The sequence below is a fragment of the Rhinolophus ferrumequinum genome, chromosome 19 (assembly GCF_004115265.2).
Source record: "Rhinolophus ferrumequinum isolate MPI-CBG mRhiFer1 chromosome 19, mRhiFer1_v1.p, whole genome shotgun sequence".
NCBI lineage: Eukaryota > Metazoa > Chordata > Mammalia > Chiroptera > Rhinolophidae > Rhinolophus > Rhinolophus ferrumequinum.
In genome coordinates, this window is record NC_046302.1 from 60068083 (window position 1) to 60092334 (window position 24252).

Here is a 24252-nt window from a genome sequence, read left to right on the forward strand (position 1 = left end):
TTCTTTCTGAGTCTTGTTTCTTAATAAACAGCTTAAATCCCAAAAAGCAGCTTGAGGGTAACATTACGTTGTATATGTTTTTTAAACAAAACCAGAGTGTTCTGTACGTATAGTTTATTTACTTTCACGAGCAATTTCGACAATGGATTTTCTTGAAGCAAGTCACACGATGTGTTGAGTGCCGCTGGTCGTCCTGTTCCTGCAGCTGCATCTTCTATCTTACCTTTTCCTTGGTGCTGTAGTTCGGCACTAGTGCTTTCATGAGGCCAGTATTGTGTCACATGATTTATCTATTTAGGGAGTTGAAGCATATCAGGCTGCGCCCACATCAAAACATGGCCCTCGGTCACTTAGAACTTGCAGACGCTGGCCCCACAGAGCCGCCCACCCGGCCGGCTTGCCCCCACCCCCTGCTGCATCACAGGTCCTCGTGATGATTCACTGCTTCCCGTTTTTATTTCTGATCTCAGCCTAAGCAAGAGAAGCTTCTTCTTTTCTGTCCTTGCTCTGCATTTCTTCTGTAGAGATGACACTTCTTTAACTATTGAGTTAATGGCTTGCTGTCATTGCATGTCAGCTGTGCACCAGGCCCCAGCGTCACCTGCAGCGTCTCCTTCCATATATGTGAACCCCTGAGGTAGCGTTTTTCTCTTTCTCTTCCCTGTACAAATGGGAAACGGAGACTTAGCGTCAGAGCCAGGGTGACACCCAGACCTGTGTGACCCCCTTGCTGCAGGGGAAGCCTCCCAGCAGAGGCGCTCACGCCCACGCCGCCCCCCAGTGCCCCACCCGGCCCTCTCGCCGGGTTCATTTTTGATAAGGAGACAGCGTGCATGCAGGAGGAGACGTGTGCTTGTTGCTTGTCTCAGTGAAATGAAGTTACTAAAACGAGAAATGTGTGACCTGAAGCAAGTGTGGTCGCAGGGGACGAGCCCCTGAGGCCCTGCCATCCGTGTGCCCTCAGCAGCCCCTGCTGTGCCTCAGTTTCTCCTGTAAAAGGAAGAGGTTTGGCCTGAAGTGCTCATCAGTTTTATGCTTTAACATTCTTAAGATTTCATTATTAACATGATTCAATCAATTTTAGTATTAATCTGGGTAACAATTACTTGAACAAAAAAAGTGATAAAATGAATTTTTCTTACACGTTGTCCCTACTTGTTAAGTGAAATCATGACAGAAAAATTGAAGAAACCTTTTAGATGTAACCTTCTCCCCCCTTCGTCCCGCCTCTCCACCGACATCAAATGCAACTCTGCCTCCTCCTGAGGTCCTGGCTCAAGGGTGGACGTGTCACTGACATATTAGGAGATCCACAAAGCCCAGCGCTGGCACCCTGAGCTGCCCCCTGAGATTCAGGGGTCCCACTCCACCATTTCCTTCTCCCACGAAGGCTTGTGGTCCCACAGCAACTGCTTCCGTATCTACTTGGAAGAACGTAATGTTGTAACACTGTTGCTGGTTTTTATTTTAAAGCACGTAAAGTAACAGCGACTACCTTAATCCATCCTGTTCTATGTGAGCCTTCATGCTCTAGGTGCCCGTCTCCTCCCGAATCCACTGAGGGTCCGACTCTCCCAGCTTCTCTAATCTGGGAGTCCGTGACTTGGGCTTTGGGCGGTTGTCACAGAACCTATCCCCAGAGACATGTTGTCATGCAGGGGTGTCATGCAGGGTCTCTGGTCCAGCTCCCCACATAAGAACACAGGACATGGCGAGGCCAAAAAGGAACACCCACGGAGCCATAGATAGGGGAGTCACACCACTATAGTCTCGCTGGCGGCTGGGTTGGAGACACAGGAAGCAGGAGCCACACGATCCGCAACCTGCCGTCCACTTCTCTGCCAACCAACCTCACTTGCTAGCTGCAATCCGCCTCTGCAATCCACACTCCACACTCCGCACTTGCTAGCTTAGCCGTAGCAGTTATATTAGTGGCCAGTGGCTAACCGGTAACAGCTGATGGCCAACCAGTCACAGCTGATGGCCATCTACTACCCGAGCCAGCACCTTTCCACGTGAGGCCGAGAGCCTGGAAACTGCTCTCTGGGACTCTGTCCCCACACATGTCTCCAGGAAGTACCTGCCCTGGGTCTTCATAACCACTTACCTGAGCAGGTACTCCCTGCACCATCCACGAGTCAGTGAATGGAGGGTCTTTTTATCATTTTCGAAGCACACTGATGCTTTCTTTTTTTTTTTTTTTTTTTTTTTTTTTTTTTTTTTTTTTTTTTTTTTTTTATATTTTTTTAATTTATTGGGGTGACAATTGTTAGTAGAATTACATAGATTTCAGTTGTGCAATTCTGAATCACATCATCCATAAATCACACTGTGTGTTCACCACCCAGAGACAGCTCCCCTTCCATCACCGTACATTTGATCCCCCTCACCCTCATCCCCCACCCCCCAACCCCCTTACGCTCTGGTAACCACCAAATTACGTTCCCCAGATTAATTTTCAAACCCCGTGGCCATCCTGTGGTCACCGACTGCCCTCCAATCCCCTCACCCTCCCCCCCACCCCCCACTCCCCCCGCCCATCTAGCAACCCTCAGTTTTTCCTCATTGTCTCCCAGTTTCTGATTAGTTCATTCACTTATTCTTTTCTTTAGAATCCGCAAATAAGTGAGATCATATGGAACTTATCTTTCTCTGTCTGACTTATTTCACTTAACATAATGTTCTCTAGATCCATCCATGTTGTTGCAAATGGTAAGATTTCTTTCTTCCTTATGGCTGCATAATACTCCATTGTATAAATGTACCACAGTTTCTTAATCCAATCATCTACCGATGGGCATTTTGGTTGTTTCCATGTCTTAGCTATTGTGTATAGTGCTGCAATAAACATAGGAGTGCATAGAGATTTTTGAATTGAAGTTCTGGATTTCTCCGGATAGATACCTAGGAGTGGAATTGCTGGATCATAAGGTAGTTCCATTTTCAGATTTTTGAGATACCTCCATACTGTTTTCCATAGTGGCTGCACCAATCTGCAATCCCACCAACAGTGCACAAGGGTTCCCTTTTCTCCACATCCGCGCCAGCACTTGTTGTTTGTTGATTTATTGATGATAGCCATTTTGACTGGGGTGAGGTAGTACCTCATTGTGGTTTTTATTTGCATTTCTCTGATGGTTAGTGAGGTTGAGCATTTCTTCATATGTCTGTTTGCCATCTGTATGTTCTTTTCAGAAAAATGTCTCTTCAAGTCCTCTGCCCATTTTTTAATTGGATCGTTTGTTTTTTTGGAGTTGGGTTGAGTAAGTTTTCCATAGATTTGTGATATTAATCCCACACTGATGCTTTCTTTAGGGTAGATAGAAGCTTTGGGGTCTTCAAAGGCCTCTCCTGCCCAGCAGCTGCTCTGCTCCCAGCATGTGCACTCGCGGCTTCTGTCTGAGCCGGTGGCATCTTAGCTGAAGTCCCCGGCCTGTGTCCCCCTCACACAGCACCTCAGGCCATCTCTCAGCTCTGGGTTTGAACAACGTCAAGGACCCTCTTCCCCGTTAGCCCACGTGTGACTGGCAGGCCCGGCCTGCACACCCATGTATCCGCCTCACATGCAGATTCTGTGGGCAGCTTCAGTGCAGCCTGGACAGTCGGGAGCTGTCCTCCTACAGGAACTCGGGGCCTGTGGGCGGCTGCTGTCGGGCAGAGCGCTCTGTGTGTGCTGGACGCTGACTGTTTCTCCCGTCTGCCACTTTCTCACTAGAATTCCTTGGTGGTCGAGATCCCCCCGTTTCGCAACCAGAGAATAACCAGCCCCGTCCAAGTCAGTTTCTACGTCTGCAACGGGAAGAGGAAGAGAAGCCAGTACCAGCACTTCACCTACCTTCCTGCCAATGGTAACGCTGTCTTTCTATCCTTAAGCGTTGCAAATGAACCAGTGGGGAGCTTTTTCTAAAAGAGGCCGACACGATGGGCTGGTGTCCTGTAAAGCACGGTTCCATCGTGCCTTTCAGCTGTGTTGTGTTGTTATGCTGTTAGCAGGACCATGTCATCAGTTCCTTTAAAGAAAAAAAAGAAAGCGAAGCTTTGGGTGTATTTTCCTTCATTAATGTGGGGGGGTGGGGCAGTGTATTGGGGTAATTACTGATCATGATGCCAGCTGCTTGCAAATAGGTGACACCCCAGGGGGAGAAAAAGTGCGGCTGTTCTGTACTCAAAGCTGAGTGCGCTCGGTGTGGTTCCAATTCTATGGATGCGTAAGGCGGAAAGCAAGCAGCTGTAATTATTTTGCAGGTGCCTTTAGAAGTAAACCCTTGCTACTAAGCCTAAGGCCCCTGCCCGTTGTGGTCATTAAGGGACATTGGTGGTTTTCGCACTCGTGCGCGTATCCCACGTGGCGTCCTAACTTGAATAATTGCATCTTCCTGTGACCCTGAGGCCTTCAGGCCCAAGTACCGTTACTCAGCCAGGAAGTCTTCTGGTTCAGATCGTCTGTCCATACATTTGAAAGAAGACTTCTTATCACTTAAAAAACCTGTTTACATTTGTGACTTTTTAGGGTGTTTTCTTAAAGGGAATACCGTGCCCCCACCCCATGAGGGGTTTGGCACAGCGAGAGCTCAGAGCCACTGAGCGTGCCGTGTCCCGCCCTCTCCTGGCAGCCAGGGTGTGTGCAGAGGGCAGCAGGAGTTGTCCTAGACTTAACTGTCTCGCTGTGCCCTGCTACGCCAACAACCTTTTGTACTGCAGCCTTTGTTCTAAACACGTGAAGTTCCTGCAACGTAAGAGGGAGATTATACTCTAAAAACAATTGCAAGAGGACCCATATTGTTACCTTTGTGAAGTGCAGATGTTTTTGAAGGTTTTACTTTTCTGTAAATGTGAAATGTCATTTACAATAGACTAGGTAACAGAAAGCTCTAGAATATCTGTGCTGATATTAAACAGTTAGAATGAACTGTTTTTCAAGCAAATAGTAGCTATACCTTTGAAGATTTGAAAACTAAGGTTTTGTTGTCAAATTACCACATCGTGAGCATGTACACGGAGTGGAGCCGTAGCAGCGGTGCGTGGGCCTGTCACCAGCTCACGGAGCAGCTCCAGGATACACGTGTTTGTAATCTGAGGCTCCTTCTGGGCTTCTGTGATCTGTACTGCACGTACTTCATGAATCCTGTCCGTTCTTGAAGAAGGTACAATGTATCGTACAGAAGAAAATACTGAATCTCTTTTTGAAAATGTAATGATTGTGTCCTAATTAAACATCAAGCATGGTGGTTGACCAGATATTGAATGTTTTAAAGAAAACTTAGGTCTTATACATTTCTTCCTAAAACAGTTTAGAAAGTTGCCCTAATATTGATGTCTCAGCAATCGTTCTCCAAGTTCACAGAGCGCCAAGTGTTAACACACTCACCCAGTGTCCGAGGGGGAAGGGGCCTCTGTGTCACCTGCACATACAGATGGGGTGACCGAGGCCTGCCAGGGCATGGACTGATACCATGGGCTGCTGCAGGGTTGGCCATATGCCATTCCATGTCACCCATCCTGCAGCAGTCACTCAGTCTCGCATTCTCACTTCCATGGGGATCGGGGCTGCCCTCTGCCAGACAATGACGACACTGTCTCTACATCTGCCCCGATCCTCCATCACCACCTTGCACATCTGCCCCGGTCCTCCGTCACCACCTTGCACATCTGCCCCGATCCTCCGTCACCACCTTGCACATCTGCCCAGGTCCTCCGTCACCACCTTGCACATCTGCCCCGGTCCTCCGTCACCACCTTGCACATCTGCCCCGATCCTCCATCACCACCTTGCACATCTGCCCCGGTCCTCCGTCACCACCTTGCACATCTGCCCAGGTCCTCCGTCACCACCTTGCACATCTGCCCAGGTCCTCCATCAGCACCTTGCACATCTGCCCCGGTCCTCCATCACCACCTTGCACATCTGCCCCGATCCTCCATCAGCACCTTGCACATCTGCCCAGGTCCTCCATCAGCACCTTGCACATCTGTCCAGGTCCTCCATCACCACCTTGCACATCTGCCCAGGTCCTCCGTCACCACCTTGCACATCTGCCCAGGTCCTCCATCAGCACCTTGCACATCTGCCCCGGTCCTCCATCACCACCTTGCACATCTGCCCCGATCCTCCATCAGCACCTTGCACATCTGCCCAGGTCCTCCATCAGCACCTTGCACATCTGCCCAGGTCCTCCATCACCACCTTGCACATCTGCCCCGATCCTCCATCAGCACCTTGCACATCTGCCCCGGTCCTCCATCACCACCTTGCACATCTGCCCCGATCCTCCATCAGCACCTTGCACATCTGCCCAGGTCCTCCATCAGCACCTTGCACATCTGCCCAGGTCCTCCATCACCACCTTGCACATCTGCCCAGGTCCTCCATCAGCACCTTGCACATCTGCCCCGGTCCTCCATCACCACCTTGCACATCTGCCCCGATCCTCCATCACCACCTTGCACATCTGCCCAGGTCCTCCATCAGCACCTTGCACATCTGTCCAGGTTCTCCATCACCATGCTTTATGTGACATCCTACCTGTACCCACTTGTTTAGCTGGCACCTAAGCTTCACCCTCGTCCATCCGATCAGAACGCTGACTCAGGCTTAGTATGGCCTATACTTCCCATGTGTTTCAGAGTGTGTGAGGCCTGCTTTTTCAGGCCCTCGTCTCCCTTATCACTGTGTCCTTGAAATTGGTCCAGTCCATGGAGCCCGAGGCGCCTATACTGCCAGACTCTGGAGTGGCCGTGTCCTCCCTGCCCTCCCGGGTGATCTGCCAAGCCCTGTGGCGTTGTGATCCCTGAGCATGCCAGTAGTGTGTGAGCTCCCTGAGAGCAGGGACCTCGGCCGGCATCAACTCCGTGCCTGACTGTGGGCCTGTCCTCACGTGGTTTTCAAGATAAATAAATGAACGAATGTTGGAGAGCTCGAGCAGCCGTTTCGGTTTGGTGTTTTCCTCGCCGGTTGTGCCTGCCTCCTGGCTTTGGGCTGCGTCTGCTGATGGGACTACACGGGCATGAGAGGGCACCAGGGCCTGTGTGCCCACAGCCGGTCATTGCGTCTGTGAGGACTGCTAGCGCGTCTGCACCCAACTTCATAGGCTCGCACCCCCAGCGGGACACGACTCCAGCCCTGAGTTCCAGAGACACGTGTACATGGGGCTGTGTGGGTCGGGCGGCGCATGACGTGTTAATCAGAAACACCCGCCAGTTTTAAGTCACTTTGGTTTGCTTCCTTCTTCTGAGGACTTAGTTGTGAGGTTGCTGACGTCCCTCTAGGAATTGGGGCCGTGTCCACTCACTGCGTGCTCGTGGCCACACAGTCGCAGCTGAAACCTGCCCAGATGGTTGTTTTGCTTATGGAGACGGGAAGATTCTTTTCAAGCTCATAAAATGTGCTGTTGAAATGTAAAGGACAATGAAAATAAATCCATTTAAATTCTGCCCGTGAAATTCATTTCATGGGCACATATGTGAAGGCAAGTCTCGTTTTAGGTTTTCCTTCAAAATTAGGGGGAGCAGGATGGTCGCATGGCGCCCACTTTTCACTGGGGCAGGTGCCTCGTCTCCAAACGTGACTTGGTGCCCTTGGTAAGGGCCCGCGCTCCCATAGAACTGCCCACACCCAGGCCGGGACCCTCACTGCTCTAGAGCAGGATGGGGAGGTGGTTTCAGGTGTCAGAAGTGACGGAAAAATGCGTTCATTTCTCGGGAGAGGACTGGGAACGGCCTACACCTTTGTCATCTCTTGTCTCCTTCCCCACTTCCCATCTCAGCGTTACCTTCTGATGACTGGACAGCAGATAAACCCACAGACTGCAGCTCCCAGGGGGTGACACACACCTCGGCCCTCTACCCCCAAACCCCCTGCCGTCCGCAGGCGGCCTGGTCATGTGCCAAGTAGCGGTCAGATTGGAGGAGTCGCGGGGCAGACGGAAGCGGGCCTCTCAGTCCTGGTGAGCCTGTCGTCTTTGGCTCCTGGTCTGCACGGGCCCAGGACAGTGTCTCCCTCACCCCTCGCTGGGGGCTGAGTGTTGCATGGGGGAAGGCTTCCCACTGCACGGAGGGCTGTGGAAAGCGTGCACGGCCCATTGGAAACCCCTTGCCTCACCCCTCTGCCATTGTGGGAACGCAGTCAAGGGCAGGACGGGAAGAGCATTTGCTGTGAAGCTGGAAGGGCTGCACGCTTGTATCACAGCCAGAGAGGTGTTCTCAAGTATCTTGTCTGTCACTGTTTTGTTTAACTGGCACAAACACAGTCTTCTAAAAGCAAACTGTCCTCTCTGGCCGCGCTGTGTGGGCTGAAGGGCCATGGCACCCATCATGAGAGACGCTGCCAGAAGGGGTAACGGTTCTGCGAGTTCCAAAATGTTGGTTGAAATTAAAGGTAGCAAAGGGCCTGACCTGTGGGGTGTGGGGGGAGGTGAAGGTCGACCAGCTCATGTCCTCGTTGGCTGCCCCCACCCTGGGGACAAGCAGCAGTGGCGGGAGCTCAGTGATAAAAAGAATTCCAAGTTGTGACCTCAAAATCACGTAAAATGAGAAAATCATGACAGATTATCGGGTCTTGGGGAGTTTGTCTTTTCATGAGATGTTTTTAGTTGGTTTCCTAGAAATGCCTGTGATGGCACCTGGACCCTCCGCCCCCGTCACTCATGGCGGTGTGGGTGAGGGTCCCGGCACTTTACCAGGAAAGCCCAGACCCCCTTCATCGGGGTCTGCAGGCGGCCAGGACTCCCTGCTGGCGGACCTGCTTGTCCTTCACATACAGTTCCAGAGGCCATGTGGTGACAACCGTTTAGCTTCAGGCACGTCCCCGACAAAACTAGCTCAGGACTGTGGGAGAAACAGCTTGGACCCTGGGAAGGGCCGCCGAGCAGGACAAAGGTGCCCCCAGTGGCAGCCCCTGCCTGCCCGGGCTCTCGCCCTGCCTGGTGGGGAGGAGGGTCTGTGAGCCAGACGTCAACAAGACGGAGAAGGGACTCCAGCCAGAGGGGGACCTCACCTCCTGCCCATCATTCGAGAGACACCCTGGGGTGACCCTCGGAGGGTGAGGCCCTGAGTGGAAACACTTTCCACTTCAAGAGGGAGAAAGGGGAAACAGATCACGTTTTCTCATTTGCATTGTCAAGAGCAGGTTCAGTGCAGTGTGCGAGCAGCGTGAGTGAGAGGCAGGAAATGGCAGGAGCAGAGCCAGGGGGCCTGTGTGGCGGGCGGGCCGGTCAGCCAGGAGGCGACTTCAGCAGCCAGCCAGTCAGGGCTGTGTGGCCACCCTCGCTCAGGTCTTTGCAGGTCCCAGAACTGTGGCTGCTGGCGTGAGGGCCCCGCCCCACACCTCCTGCAGACATGGCCCCAAGGGCTCTGGGTCTCGATGCCCTTGGGCTGGACCCAGGCCCTGGGTGGCTGGAGTCTGTCCGCAGAACCTGGGAAAAGCAGCCTCCACCCACCAGTGTCCTCATCCTCAGGCGAGTTCTGGGTCCGCCTTCTCCACCGAGCATTTTGGCTCATCTTTTCCAAACTCCACTACTTTAACATTTAATCCTAGAGTAATTACCTTTGCGGAATCAGTATTCGTCTTAATAGTGGCATTGGGTGGCCGCACAGCTTCATGGCTGGTTGGACGCAAGACTTCATGAACCTGGCCTTTGGGTCTCCCGTTGCACTCCCGCCCGCAGCCCCACACCTGGGGCCCCACCTGGGCCTCCACGCCTGAATGTCCCTCACTTTATAGACAAAGAAGTGAGGCTCCAGGAGCGTGAGCCGCTGGCCTGCAGTGGGGAGAGCTGTGTGACCACCGTCCTTTCCAGAACCGCTGGGGGCTGTTCCTCCAGGTGGCCCTGGCCCATCCTGGTCTTTGAAATGAAGTTGTCCCTTCCCCGTCCCCTACGTGTGAGGGCTGCAGCTCTGTTCTCACAATAAATTAGCCCATCCATTTTCAGAAACGTCTGCCTTGTGTGCCCAGCACCTGCCGGGGGCGGGATTTCTGGACACGATTGTCCCCAAGAGGCCCCATGAGCCCATGGTCCTTGACCTCCACGGCTGTGGGTGAGTGTTCTCACCGCCTCCATCTGGCAGGAGCAGGGGACACAGGCAGAGGGGCCCCAGCTCCACCCACGGGGATCTCCCAGGACCTGTGCCCCATTGCAGACTGCCTGCTTCCACATAAAGCAGGTTATGCGGACGCTTCTAATCTACAGTGTCTGTTCTGGGAGTTCCCTTCTCAGCAAATGAAGCCGAGGAGGGACAGTGGGAAGCAGGAGGGGGTGGGGCGAGGAGGAGAAGAGCACGTCTGGCCGCCAGAGGGGGGCAGGGTCCCCGAGAACTCAGGACGCCCGCTGGCAGGCGTTCAGTAGATAGCTGCTCCTGTGCACGTTCTGGAACCTTCTGAGTCAGCTCAGTTGTGTACTAACCAGTGGCCGAGGGAGGGCGTTGGTGTTGGGAGTGGGGCCAGTGGCCAGCTGTGAGTATGGGCACCGTGCACGCCCTTTGATGTCCCGTCTCATTAGCTAACGCTCACATAACTGAGGACGTCCGTTCTTATTGGAACCCCGTTTTACTGGCTCTCTTGCTACTCAAGCCAGAGAAAGAGGGACCAGTGTTTCAATTTCTCTTTCCAAATTTTAAACCCGCTGTGATGGAGGTGCAGTGAGTCAGCCGCCCACGTGTGGCAGGGTGCCGGCCCTCCCCAGCCCATGGACCAGATGCTGTCCTGGGAGGGCTGTGTGTCCCCCACGCCAGGCCCCCAGGAGGAGAGCGGTGCGTAATTGCTCAGGGTGTGACAGGAACGTGGGCGGGGCTTGGAGGCCGGTCCTGTGGCGGAAGCTGCTTTCCCTGCACCCCTCCATGCGTCTTGGCTTTGTGGGCCCGGCTGCCGGAGCAGGGGTCTGGCCTGCACGTTGCCGACGTCCCGTCGGGTGGTCTGATTTGGGGGGGCTCCCTGGATGTTAGAAGAGGGCTCCAATTGGAGGAGACTTGAGATGCGTGTACCCCGAGGGCTAATCTGGGCCGTACAGCCCAGCTTGGCGACCAGCACCCACCTTGACCCCTCTGACCTGCGTTCCAACCACAGGGAGCACACTGGAAGTCGGGGTGGATTGCGCCTCGCCTGAGGAGATGCGGGACAGGTGGCGGATGGCAGGCGGGGCTCTGAACCTGCGGGAAGAACATGACGTGCCTGTTCAGGAAGCATGTCAGGAGGTCCGTTCCCTCAGAGGGTGGGACTGGGTGAGGGCCTTTGGGGACCAGGGACCTGCGGGCAGCCACACCCAAGGGCTCTTTCACAGAATCCACGAGGGAGGGTGGTCTGCTTTAGAAACTCGAGAGCCACAGTTCACCAAAAACAAAGGGACGAGTGAGTCAGGAGGGAGGCCGGACACCCACTAAGCTGGGTACAGACACCGTGCAGAAGACCTGATGAGGCCCGTGCAGCTCCAGACAGCGGCCTGCGCCCAGGATGCCTCTCCCAAGGGCGCACAGCACGGCTGCAGGAGCCGCTCCCTGGGCCTCCCAGGCCTCCAGTGTCTCCCTGGGCCTCGGAGCAGAATCTCGGCCCTGGATGCACAGCTGCTTGGAAGCGGCCCATGGCGGATGAATCATGCTTCTTTCCAGTGCAGTTCTGGCAATTATTGGGTGAAACCCGATCGATGTATTTTTTGGCTTGTGTGGTCTGTTTTGACCGTAGTCTGCCATCAGCCTAATTGGGTAGCAGGCAGGTCCCCACGTCACTGAACCCGGAAAGACCGGCTGGTGAACACCTGTAGCCACAGACCTGGCCCCACGGCCAGTGATGCGCTCACCACCTGTGAGCCTGGGCCACTCAGTGTCTCTGTGCCCGCTGCTTTACACGTCCACAAACGGGCTGAAGCCAGTCCCCCCCGAGGGTTGACGTGAGGACCCCGTGAGGTGGCGGCGGCCCCCGCCCACCGTGAGCTGAGACCAGGCCTCCTGGGAACCTGGGGCCACCCAGGCTGGGAAGCGGCGTGGGAACACCGAGCACGCTCCCGAAGGAAGAGGGTGCGGTCGAGCTGAGACACCCCGTGTCCCCCATCACACGGTCACGGGCCGGAGATCCACGCACCCAGTGATCCATCCATCCCCGGCCTGCCCAGCCCTCACTGTTGGCTCTGGACCTGGAAAAATGGCGGGTCCTGCTCCTGGGAGCTGGCGATTCAGGTGGTTCCAGTCACTGCTTTTCCTCTCTCGGTATTTAAAAAAGTCGTGCCCTGAAGTTACCATTGCTGGTGTTTATGTTGATGGTAAAACTGGGGCTTTAATGTCTTGCAACAAACAAAAGACAATGTGATCTTTGTTTTTTAGGGTTTAGAACAAAAGCTCTTTGTCCAGGACTTAGACGGTACCTGGTAGAGTAATTCCAGCTGAAACAGTTGAGCTCACTTAAAAACGTGCTTCTACAGTGAGGGGACATCATGAAGGAGGAATCGCAGCCTGTGCTCCTTCCACATTCGGGTCATTTTAGCGTACGTCATGTCACTCAGTCCCGTTACTGCCTGGTGACCAGATGTTACTGCAGGTGAAGAAAGGAATCTGCGACAGCATCGGGCCCCGTCACACGGAGCAGGGCCTCACAGCACATTCACCGCTGTCTGTTCTGGAGGCGGGAGGTGCCGGCATGGCCAGGTCCTGGCGAAGACCCGCTGCTGGTTGCAGATGCCACCTTCTCGCTGTGCACTCACACTGGACAGAGTGACATCTCCCTCTTCCTGTGGAGGCCACTCCCCATGGGCTCAGCGGCCCCTCACGACCTCATTGAGCCCCAACCACCTTCCAAAGGCCCCGTGTCTAGATACCACGGCATCGGGCGTCGGGGCTCAACCCGTGAGGCTGAGGGACATGCATCAGCCCACAGCAGCGTCCGGGGCTTGTGCGAGCTCCACGCGCTGCTCCCAGGCCCTGAGTCCTGGCCCCGCCGCCTGGAGCTGGCCAGAGCGGCTGTAGGACTCAGGTGTGCAGGCGACTCTGTGCCAGCGGCTTTGTTCCTGGGGGTGCAGTGTCTCCCTCTCGTCTTGTAGTTAGACGTTATCTCTGTGTTATAGCTGGGAAACTCGGGCCCGAGGGAGTGACGTGACCAGGCCCAAGGCCACCAGCTGGCAGGTGACTGTAGGACTCACTCCAACCCAGGCTCGTCCAGTGGGAAGCTGAGGGCACAGAGCCGGGCAGCCGATCCTGGGCCGGCCTCTGAGCGAGGTGTGGACACTGTGTGTCATTCCCTGATACGCTCAGTCAGTGCACGCGTGCGAGGGAAACAGCAGAGGCTGCGCAGAGGGCTGCTTGCAGAAAACACAGCTGGAGTGTCTGCTCTGACCTCGTGCAGCGTCGGGCCGGGTCATTCACTCCTCCATTCACCGGGACCAGGTGCCGCCCTGGGACGGGGCTGCAGAGGTCAGGAAAATCTGAACTCGGAGAACGCAGACGGCAGGTTGGCATTCCACATTTACTTAAAGTCCCATCACACTTTTCTGAATAAAACAGCTGGATTCACAAAGTACTGGTACTTAGTGGGGCCCAGTCCCCAAACGACCCCTCACAAATGGAGAGAACACTGACCTGTCGTCATCTACCTCGGCCTCAGGCTGCCCCCGGGTTAGAAGATGGGCCCAGCCTCAGTCTCACAACTGGATTATGGGGGTTGCCTTGAGTCGAGGGGACAAGGCTGAGGAGGAAATGAACAGCAACTAGTTCCTGCTTCCTGTGTTTGGGTCCCAGGCTGTGCACGGGCCCCAGACGGACAGGTGTGACAGGGACTGGATGGCACCACCTGCGTGTGCCACCTGCTGCCTAGCAAAGTGGTCAGTGCGTTCAACACGTGACAGCAAAAGACAAATGAGCTCTCTGTAACGGCCCACAAGCCTTGGGATGGTCTGAACGCCACGGCCCGGCCGGAATCATCACATTGCCCCCACCCCGTCGTGGGAGCTGGGCCTGCGCACTGTCTGTCTGTTCATCCAAGTGGAAGCCTGGGGTTCAAGGCCAAACGGGACCAAATTTGATTTTGACCTTTGATCTCGGCTGAGTCACCATCAGCTTAGCTTGCTGGCCGCTTCTGTTCTGTTCGCCAATTAAAACAGCCAATGGTGGCCATTTGCAAATGCACCAAACCCCTGGGCGAAAGGCAGGGTGAAAATCAGCTCTTCACCTGCAGACCTGGACATCCTGGTGGGGGGACCCAAGGCTTGTCTGGGTATGTGCTGTTCCAGTGTAAGGCACAAGTTCTGAGGTTTCAGAAGGGCGTGTGGCTGGGTGGGACGGGTGGCCGAGCCCCAGCAGCGACATGTGCACACAGCTCTGAGCGCCTGTGTGAGGCTCCGTGGTGGGCCCTGTCTGTGGACACAGGACGGGGCCAGAGCTCATGCACACGAGGCACTGACCTGAGCAAGGCAGGGGAGTCCAGTGGGCAAAGAAAAAGTGTGGCCGGCACAGCCGGAGGGGCCGTGGGCAGCAAACAGGCCTGTGCTCACAGAGCGGAAGGTGCTTCCCACCTGCCATGGCCATGGGGACAGCAGCCCATTTGCCACCCTTGGGGCTTCTCCAGGTGGGGCCAAGAACGTCCCAGAGTGCCCTTTGGCCCACAGAGTGCCGTTGCAGGGGCTCTAGGGGGGGTGGGGGTCCCAGGGGAGAGCCTGGCCCACTCTCATGGTCTGCGTTTACTCCAAAACCGTCGTCTGCATGTGCCAGGGCGGGAAGACGCCACAGCCTGGCTTGTGGAGCCACGAGTCCTAGTGCTGGGATGGACCCTCCGCAGGCCTCGAGGACGTCCCTGATGTCACCATTCCCGGGCAGACACTGAGGCTCCGCAGTGAGACACTGGCAGGAGCTGAGGTGGTGGCTCCCCTGTCTCATCGGCGCCGGCTGTCAACATGCCGAGCGGGAGCCACTCGCGGCGGCCGAGCCCCCTCCAGCACAGCCGACCCTCCACGCGGCGGCCGGCTGTCACAAGTGCAGATTGTAAACACAGCACCAATAATGCGGCCCTGCTCGGCAGTTAGCGCCCCTGCCGCCCAGACCAGTGCAGTGGACGCAGAGAAGGGAACCAGACACTCACAGCGCGTGTGAGGCCCCGAAGGAAACTGCTGTCTGCAGCGTGGAGACCCAGTGGCCCCAGTGCCAGGCCCCTCTCCCCTCCCTCCCTCACGGACACAGAAGATAGCTCCTGGGTGGCTCCGATTTACAAAGGGGCCTGTTTCCGTAGAAACCCACACCAGAACTGTGTTTACATGCAAGCACAGTCGCAATGTGTTGGTACCTTTAAGCTTCTGTGGGTGCAACGGGAGCAGCAGGTACTGTGGCTGCAGTCTCTGAAGGGTCACGTTTATTGTCCGTGCTGGCACATCCCAGGACCGGGCTGGCAGCGAACGCATGTCTATCTCTGAGCCTGTGGCCACATGGTCCGGCTCTGTCCTGACGCTTCCCCACCTGGCTCTGAACCGTCAGGGTGGCTCTGTCCCGGCCACTTCCCTGCTACTCTATGTCCCTGGGCTTGCATGGAGCATCCCGAGCCGGCAGGGTGGGCTCACCTGAGTGAAGTGCACACGTGTTTATGCCCAAAGGGAGCCTGTTGGGGTGGCTTCGTGTTGGGCCGTGCAGACCCCAGCCATGTTGTAAGAAGGGGCAGCACGTTGCTGGTGAGGATTAGATGTGGAGCAGCTGCGGACATAAGGGGTGACGTGTGAGGGACAAGGCCCTGTCTGGCTGTGTCGCTGGAGAGACTGGCAGGGGTAGGGCCCAGCCCGATAGCTTCAGGCTGCGTCTGCTCTCCACTCCCTTATGGTGAGAATGTGGGTCCTGATTCTGTCGTTAGGTGTCAGATACCGTGTTTCCTGTGTGCACCCCTGGTGCCCCCAGCACAGGTGGGGCTATGCAGACACTTTCCCAGAAGGAGCCCTAGGGAGCAGACTCACGTGGGAGCTCATGCCAGTGCCGGGGGCTTAGACGGGCCATCGATGACAGACACCGATGGCCGAGCAGGCTGACGGCAGCTCCCCTTGCCACCGATGGCGTCTGCTGGACCTCTGACCAGCCTCTGGGAGCCGCTGGCTCTGGCCAAGGTCGCATGGCAGGTAGGTGACGCCGCGGTGCTTCCCGGCAGCTTGTTTGGGCTGCACCTTTAGTGTCGCGAGGAACAGACAGCGTAAGAGGACACGTTATGAAAGAGAGGAGCTGGCCCGTGTGCCTGGCTGAGAATCCAACGCTACACATAGTCAGAACCCACGACGGCCTTAATTTAATCTGCCAGACAATCACCAACTCTGAAAATTACTAAACTCATTTAGAATTTAACCTCTGCCGCTCTGGGCGCCTGCATTTTACACGGGCATCTTTCGGATGGGGAGGATTTTGTGTCACCTGGGCCACCGTTGTTCGTTGGGTTGTGTTTAGTGACCGTTGTGCCCCCCTCAGGTCCAGGGTCTCAGGGGCTGACTTCGGCCATTTGCCATTTCTGGATTTACACCGTGCTGGGAACAGGTGTGCGATTCCGGCTGGGGCCGTGCCCGGGGCCCGCGAGCTGACCCACAGAGCTGGCTGCAGGGACCGTCCTGAAGGCTGTCGCAGGCCACTCGGGAAAGGCTGTCGTTCACGCTGCTGGAGTGGAGGCCGCCTGCGACGCTCGGCTTGCCAGTGTGACGTGAGAGGGCGGCAGCTCTGTTTTCTCTTAGACATGAGGACGTCGTCTGGGTCTTGGCAGCCCCGGGTTCAGAGTGTCACCTGCCTGTCTGTGGACCTGGAACACGGGGTGGGGGGGCTGCACCAGGGAGGTTGGACCCAGCGGGGCTGGAGACCCCAAGGCTGGGGCTGGTCCCTGGCAGGCGCCCTGTCACGGGTGCTCCGATTGGGAAGTTCACGGAGAGGCCCTGGGGCGGGGCCTTTCCCAGGCGCCACCTGATGAAGCCAAGTGCTTTTCCACACGCTCTCAGACGTGGGGCCCACAGACACGCGGAGCCTCGGGCACGCCCAGCCTGGCATGTGCAGCAGTCCTGGGTGCCCGAGCCAAGTGTGTGCCACCCCCAGGGGCCTGGGCCTCTGCGACAAGGGACGAGCGCATGGAGAATCTACACACCGACCACGGGGCAGAGGGGCTCTGCCAGACACGGTCGTACCCTCTAGAGCTGCGTGCTCCTCCCAGGGAAGCACAGCTGCTGATGGGGACCGCCATGTGATCGACATGGGACAGAAAATCCACCCCTGGGAACAGCCAGCTCGTGACCCTTCTGCCCCCAGTGGCACTTTTCTCTGGACCACGATTCCACCGGGACTCCAGCCCCTTGTCCTGCACCCTGACCAGCAGCCAGCGTGACCGTGGCCCGGGGCAGGCCAGGTGCCCGGCCCCTCTTGGCAGCGAGCAGGGCCCCACGGGGAGTCAGTGATGAGAAGCTGCCCAGCTCCCCACGGCCAGCCGGTGGGAAGGCTGCCTCCGCTTGCTGCTCTCCCCTGGGCACGCCCACCCCCGCCAGCACTGCCAGGTCAGACGCACTGGACTCAGCCCGTCCCAGAATGCTGGGGACGCCGGGCCCCAGGGCAGAAGCCGTGTGTCGCCTTGCAGCCTGAAGACCTCACAGACCCACCGTGGTTCTGCCTGCAGGTCAGGGTGGAGGCCTCGTAATTACTTCTGCGGTCAGCACCTCCCAGGATCCAGTCACCCTGAAACACGCACCCCCTACTTGGTGCACGAGAACACCTCAGAGATGGGCCGAGCCATGAGAGTACTGGCTGGGAGCAACCAGCAAGCCAAGAGGGCGCAGTCCCGCTGGGAATCCCCACACGGAAAGCTCAGGCTGAAGATTCTGAATTACACGCCCAGAACCGTTCTCACCATCGAGCCTGGTGTCGTCTTCAAGTGAGAGACGAGGCAGTCAGCCCACAGCAGTGGCCACGCCGTCTGTACCCAGCCGCTGGGGGACCCAGACACCAGCCATACTGGAGAGCCGGCGAGCACACTTGCTGCTCAAGACCTTCCTTGAATGTTTTCTCCACAAATGTAGACAGGCTTTTGTTTACTTAAGGAGGAGGCTGGGCCTGGGCTGCGGTCTCGTGTCTGTGCTGGGGCCACACACAGGCCCGAAGGCCATGACTGCAGGGGCGTCCCCTCCGCCAGCAGCCTGCCCCCCAGCACACAGAAGGAGCAGCAGACAGGAGCAGCAGGGCCTGACGACAGCTCGTCCACACTGCCTTCACCAGAAGCAGAGTGGGCATCTGTGTCAATTTAAGTGTGCTGCTCCTCCTGTCACTCTCAGTAGTGGCCACTGAGAGGTCTTGTCTGTCAATGGGCACATGAGGGTTGAAACCAGAGAGGAAACGGGGCCACAGGAAGTGAGCGAGGGCCTGTGGGCCCAGGCTCGAGATGGAGCCGGGCTGAGGCTGACAGCCGGCTGTCTTCCCCTCGCTCCCTGCAGGCACGGAGGTGCCCGGTCCGTCCGCCCGCGCCCACCGCAGCGTTCTCCATCTGCCTGGCCTCCCGAGCCGGCCTGACTCCGCCGGCTCTGTCAGCGTCCCCGCGAGGGCAGACGGGACATTCCAGAAGCTGGAGGCTCCTGATCCCTGGCTGGCTGCTGTTTCCACACAACTCCTCCTTTGGGAGCGGAAATCAGGGGGCGGGACGGGGAGGTGGCATCTCGCCCGTGTGAAAGCGGTTTCCGTTCCTGGTGGTTAAAGGCTTCTCTCCGGCAGCGCAGCCACTTACGTTTCCATTGGCTCTTTACCGACCCCTCAACGCCATCTTACTGTGTGTTCAACTGCGCCGAATGTGCAGACGTTTATCAGACGGGGTGTCAGTAGCAGCAGAAATGCACTAGTACATCCAAGTTAAAATTTTCGCTTTGATTACTACAAATCCATGGGCCCTTGGGTCCAGAGCTTCCACTGCAGTTTGCAAATGGATTTTTATAGCACATTAGTGCTGGGGGAGAGTCCAAGGAAAATAGTCTCCGAGTATTAGAACCAGCTGCAGTTTTCCGGAGCCCATGACTCACGCCCTTTTCTTTAATTGGGTGGGAGGACCAGGCTGGAGACACAGGGGCTCAGTCAGGACGCTGTTTGTTTTCGGAGGGTGTCCTGCCACAGCCCGCCCGTCGCACCCATCGGCAGCCTGTGTTTATTTAACTTTTTTTCCTTCTCACAGTTCCAATCATAAAAACAGAGCCCACTGATGACTACGAGCCTGCCCTGACCTGTGGACCAATGAGCCAGGGCCTGAGCCCGCTCCCCAAGCCGTGCTATGGCCAGCAGCTCACCATGCCGCCCGACCCGGGGTCCTGCCTCGTGGCTGGCTTCCCGCCCTGTCCACAGAGAAGCGTCATGATGTCGCCGCCACCCGGTGCCAGCCCGAAGCTCCACAATCTTTCTTCCGCCCCCCACAGCAAGGGCATGGCCAGCCCCAGCCTCAGTCCCCTCGGACTTCAGCGGCCAGCCGGAGGGGTCCTCGCCGGTCAGGAGGCGCCAAGACCCGTGGGCGCGCACCCCGGCTCCCCCCAGCAGCCGCCCCCTGCTCTGCTGCAGCCACAGGTGAGTCCACAGCTGAGCAGTAGCTGTTCCCCGGGTCGCCAGCCAGCAGTCTGTCCCAACAGCCCCTCCTCTCCACTACCGTCCGGTACCCAAGAGCCGACCTGTTTGCAGTCCTGCAGCCCAACCCGCCCACCCGGGATGGGCCACCAGCAGCACCAACTGCCGAAGGTTCCGGAAAAAGAGTCTGCAGCCACCGGGCCTCTGCCGCTGCCCGAGGCGCGTGAGGACAGTAATCATAGTCTGGCCCCCACACCCGTATCGGTCAAGCGAGAGCCTCAAGACTTGGACCAGCTGTACCTGGACGACGGTAAGTGCCCGCGGCCGCAGGTGCGCGCTCAGCCTGGCGCCGTGTGGCGTGTGCGAAGGAGGGGTGTGCGAGCTCCCCCCAGGCGGAGGAGAGCACCCTGTGGTGTCTGCCGGGGGCACCGCCCACTGCTGTTGGCGACTCCTGCATGGTGGGCAGTGTCAGCCACACACCACGCGGCTCTCTCTGCTCCGTCACCTCGGCCACCGGTCCCGGCGGGTGCCTGTGGCTGTAGACCTTCAGGGAACATTGTCCTGGCCACACCGGCCAAAACCTCAGGATGCCCAGGTGTGCGGGCCAGACCCCACTAAGCACTGCCTAGCACGAGTGGAGAAGTCCCCTTAGGAGACGAGCCGTCTGGGAGCCTGGCTTCAGATCCAGCGTCCTGAGAGGTCCCTTAGTTGAGTGAACAATTCTAAATAAAATGGCTTAGCTGATAGTGGTGAGCGTTTTGCCTGTACAGCTGTGTAAAGATCCTTAAGTGCTGTAACAGTCTTGTCAGGAACTCGATGAAAAGACAGGAACAGGGTGGCTTCTGCACCCCCATGTGTGGGGTCTTCTCCCTGGCACAGCACATGGGCGCTGTCTGTGCAGAGACGTCACCGGACATGGTACGTTTAGTGTGATTGGGAAGGGACACCTGTCAGCGGCAGGCTAAGGGGTGTAAAGATTTGAATACCAAGGTCTTTCTGTAAAATGAGAACATAGACGCCTGTTGTTACTCTCAGCGTGTTTATGGTAGCGAGTCACTCTTTCCGTGGGGACAAGGTGCGGCTCCCCTGAGTGACAGCCGGCTGCTGCCTGTACCTGGATCTCTGGACTCGGTGGCACCTGCTCACAGTGGGTGCTTCCTGGGCCATGTGTGGACTGTTGGTTTGGGAGCCAGACCGCCTTCCCCATGTGTGAGTTGTTTCCCAGAACGAGGTACAAACATGCTGGGAGCAGATGCCACCGGACTCGGGCCCAAGACCCTGGACCTCCAGGTGGAGGCCTCGGAGGCTCTGTTAGCTGTTTTCCCCAAAAGTAACAGCCGAAGGTCACAGGCTGTTTTCTCCCACGACAGGTGTGTCAGTAAATGTCATGGTTTCTCCACCTTTGTGTCCGTGAGTTTCTCAGCGGCCCTTTTGGTCCCAGGGATCCTTTCAGAGAGCAGTGACTTCTGCAGCTGCTGTCCCACAGTGGGAGACATGACCCTGTGCACTCCAGGTGGGGGCCAGCCTGGAAACAGGTGCCTTTGGGGCCGAGATCCTGGCCGCAGCCACTGAGCACCCGCGTTGCCCTAGGCTGGACAAAAGTCCCGAGGTTCGGGGTTTCACAGATTCCCATCTGCTCGGCCGAGAACGGCCCCAAAGGCTCCTGCTCATTCCTCGTGCCAGCTTTGAGCTTTCAGATAATTCTGCTCCGTAGATAGTGAGCGCTTCAGGCCGGTGGCCCCTTTGTAGTGTGGCTGTGGGCTTGCCTTCCCCCGCTTGGAGCACAGGCCCCAAGGCCACTTCCAGGATTCAGGGCCTCTTCCCTCAGGGCCACACTGCGTCCACAGCTGCCTTCCGCACCTGAGGAGGGTGTTACGACCCAGGAGGTGGTGCCAGATTCCTGTGGACATTCCATTCTACAGTCACGTTTCATCGAACCTGTCCCCCTGAGCTCACGTTAGGTCCACGGCCACGGTCAGGACGAGGAGGGCATGTTTCTGGGCACCTGCTGGGCGCACGTGGAGCGCGCCCACGATGGATGGACCATGCCTCCATCCCAGCTTCCAGCCGAGGCCGGACGCTCCTGCTGTCTGCCCCTCACGTGTCTCAGACGTTCTGGTGCAGCCCAGCTGGAGGCTGGGAGACAGGAGGCCACACACCCCCTCCCCGTCCTGCCCAAGCCTCCCTGCTTCCAGGCTGGACGCGTGGGCAGTGTGTCCCATGGGCAGTGTGGCCTGTTGGGTGTGGAGGGTGTGCAGGGGGTGTGCTCCCAGTGGACTTGAGTTCTGCTGTTGCCCCTCGAGAGGTGCCAGCATGGGGGGTGTGGGGGCACTCGGTGTCTGGTTCCGTGCCAGCGTCCGCGCCCCTGTGGACTTGGTTCACTTAGGTCAAAGCTGAGTAAGACGGTCCATGCTGAGGCCTCTTGTGTAGGGGACGGGAGGGGGGTTGTCACATGTGCTGAGCACATAGCCCAGCCCCCACGGTGCAGCCTCTGCCGACTGCCCCTGCCCCGTCAGCCTGGCGGGCGTCCCGAAGAGCCAAGGCTCAGGACTATGTCCCTGGGAGGCAGTGCCACCGTCCTGCTCCTCTGGGTGCCCACACCCTCCTGGCACCTCCGACAGGCGTGCGGCCCTGCCCCTCCCCGTCACGCTCCCCAGCCGACACAGGCTCCAGTCCTGGAGGTCCTACCTCAAAGCACCTGTGTCCTCTACTTCGGGGTCCCCACGTCTGTCACCTACATTGTAAGGTCGCTTTCTGACAGGACGTCACTTCTTCATGTTTCCCCAAGAATATTCTGCCTCGCTCTCCCTGTGATCAGAGTTTTCCCTCCCAAACACGGAAGTAATTGCATCACTTCCTGTCCTAATCCCCCTGCCCTGGCTTCGACATGCCCTCCCCTGGCAGCAGCCGTCTGTCATTTGTCTCCAGGTCCTACCCATGTTCCTGTGGCCCAGCCCAGGTGGCTCCGTCCTAGGGCTCCTAAATTTAGGGGCCTTATTCCTACTAAGTCTCCATGGACCCAGGCCGGTTATAAACACAGCTGTTCAGTTCCACCACGAGAGCAAAGCGATGCTCATTTTGGGGGTCAGTTAAGTGTGCCAGAGGCCCCCCTAGAAAGCATTCAGTGCATTTGTATAAATATGCACATTTTTCGTACACCCACCCCCATACGTGACACTTGGTTGCTGGTCCTCAGTTAAAACTGTATTGGGAAAGCCTGGAGCTCCTTAAGAGCGATGGACTTGGGCCCCTTCCAGACACACCCTGATCTGCCCCTTGGCCCTTCCAGAGCTGACCCCACCTGGGCGCCTGGCTCAGGGCTGGAGCCTGTCCCCACACACAGGCCTGTGACCTGTGGAAGGTAGCTGCTGACAGTGAGGCCATGGGTTCTGTCCGGTCTGGGTGCCCGTCTCTGTCAGGAAAGCCTGTGGAGTGTTTATTGCTCTGTCTGGAGGCTTATGTCTCCCAGAGTCCACAGGCACTTGGAGTGTAGGATGGGCCTGGCTCTTCCCAGAAGTCTCGGGATGTTCACGGCTGTGTGGTGGGCATGAGGGCAAATCACCTGTGTCTTGCGGGAGTGCAGACGAACCGTCCGCCGGGAGTCAGGGCTGCTGGAAGGGTCTTTGTACCAAACTCGAGTCCTCAGAGCCTGAACCCATCTCGTAAGGGCAGCCACGTCCGTGCTGCTCACACCCCCCGCCCCTCCTGCTGAGGCAGAATCCAGGCCGTGTCCCCAGCACAGAGTCCCCAGCCTCCGTTCCGAGTCCTGAGGGTGTTTAGGGGCAGCCGTGCACAGGCACCTCCTTGGCGGGGAGGGTGGGAGAGAGTGGGGTGGGTGTGGGCCTCGGTCGGATGCTTCCCTAACGCTGGGAGGACCAGTCGGCATGCGAAACCTGACGTTTTGCTGCCCCCGTTTTTATATCCGACATAACTGAAGTTTTGGAGAGGAATTTGTCCGACAGGGGCACCGTCAGAACTCCTTGTTGTGGGTAGAGGAAGGTTGTGGAGAATGTCCGTCCACGGTTGTGGGCCTGGTGTGTTGGCGCTCAGCCCCGGGCCGGGCGGGGTGCTGCCTCGGGGGGCTGAGCTCGGGCACTGAGGGGGCTTGGACAGCATGGCCACCTTTGCCAGGACGGTATCTGAAGCAGATCTCCTGCTGGAGCGACTGCCCGTGGACTCGAGGGCACCTCGGAGAACAGTGCTTACGTAACCTTTGGAGTTGTGACACCTTCTTGTGCTCTGATTTCTCAACCCAGTCATATTCCGTCTTCCCTCACCTGTACCCGGCTTAGTTTTAACTAAGTGAGCTCAGAGGAGTTTCGTTTCAGTATGCATTTTGCTCCATGTCACCGTGTCTCTTACCACAGTGCGAGGCAGTGCAGAATTCCCGGCCTCTGCAGGGTCATAGGTTTGGACCCGGGCCTGGTGGCGCGGGGTGGTGGTCAGGACTCGCTCCAGGGCCTCCGGGCCCCTGCGTGTCTGGGTTGCAGTGTGCAGCCAAACCCAGGAAGGCGCATGGCAGAGAAAATGGAAACAACAGCAAGAAAACTCAGACAATTAAATGCCATTCATTGCAGGCGGCCTTGCGTTAAGAAGCAGACACTGAATCGTGACTGCTTCACAGACAGGGAGAGGTGGGCAGCTGGACCGGCTCAGCAAGGGGAGCGCGTTAGACGGTGGGGTCGGTGGGGTCGTGTTCCCTCCATCACATCCCAGGGCTGGCACCTCTGCTTCCTGACTGTCTTTGGCAGGGTC

General features: G+C 57.2%; 1 protein-coding gene across 6 annotated transcripts in view; it reads left to right on the top strand.

Moving 5' to 3' along the window:
- Window positions 1–24252, top strand: part of NFATC1 (nuclear factor of activated T cells 1) — a 106552-nt gene that overhangs the window by 55752 nt on the left and 26548 nt on the right. For 2 of the 6 annotated variants that reach the window (XM_033087400.1, XM_033087402.1), the window contains exons 8-9: window positions 3716–3848; window positions 19118–19807. In XM_033087400.1, coding sequence (XP_032943291.1) covers window positions 3716–3848; window positions 19118–19807 — 823 coding nt within the window. Of the gene's footprint in view, window positions 1–3715; window positions 3849–6624; window positions 6937–19117; window positions 19808–24252 lie in introns of those variants that run through there. The other 4 variants (XM_033087403.1, XM_033087404.1, XM_033087405.1 and 1 more) reach the window with 4 other exon arrangements.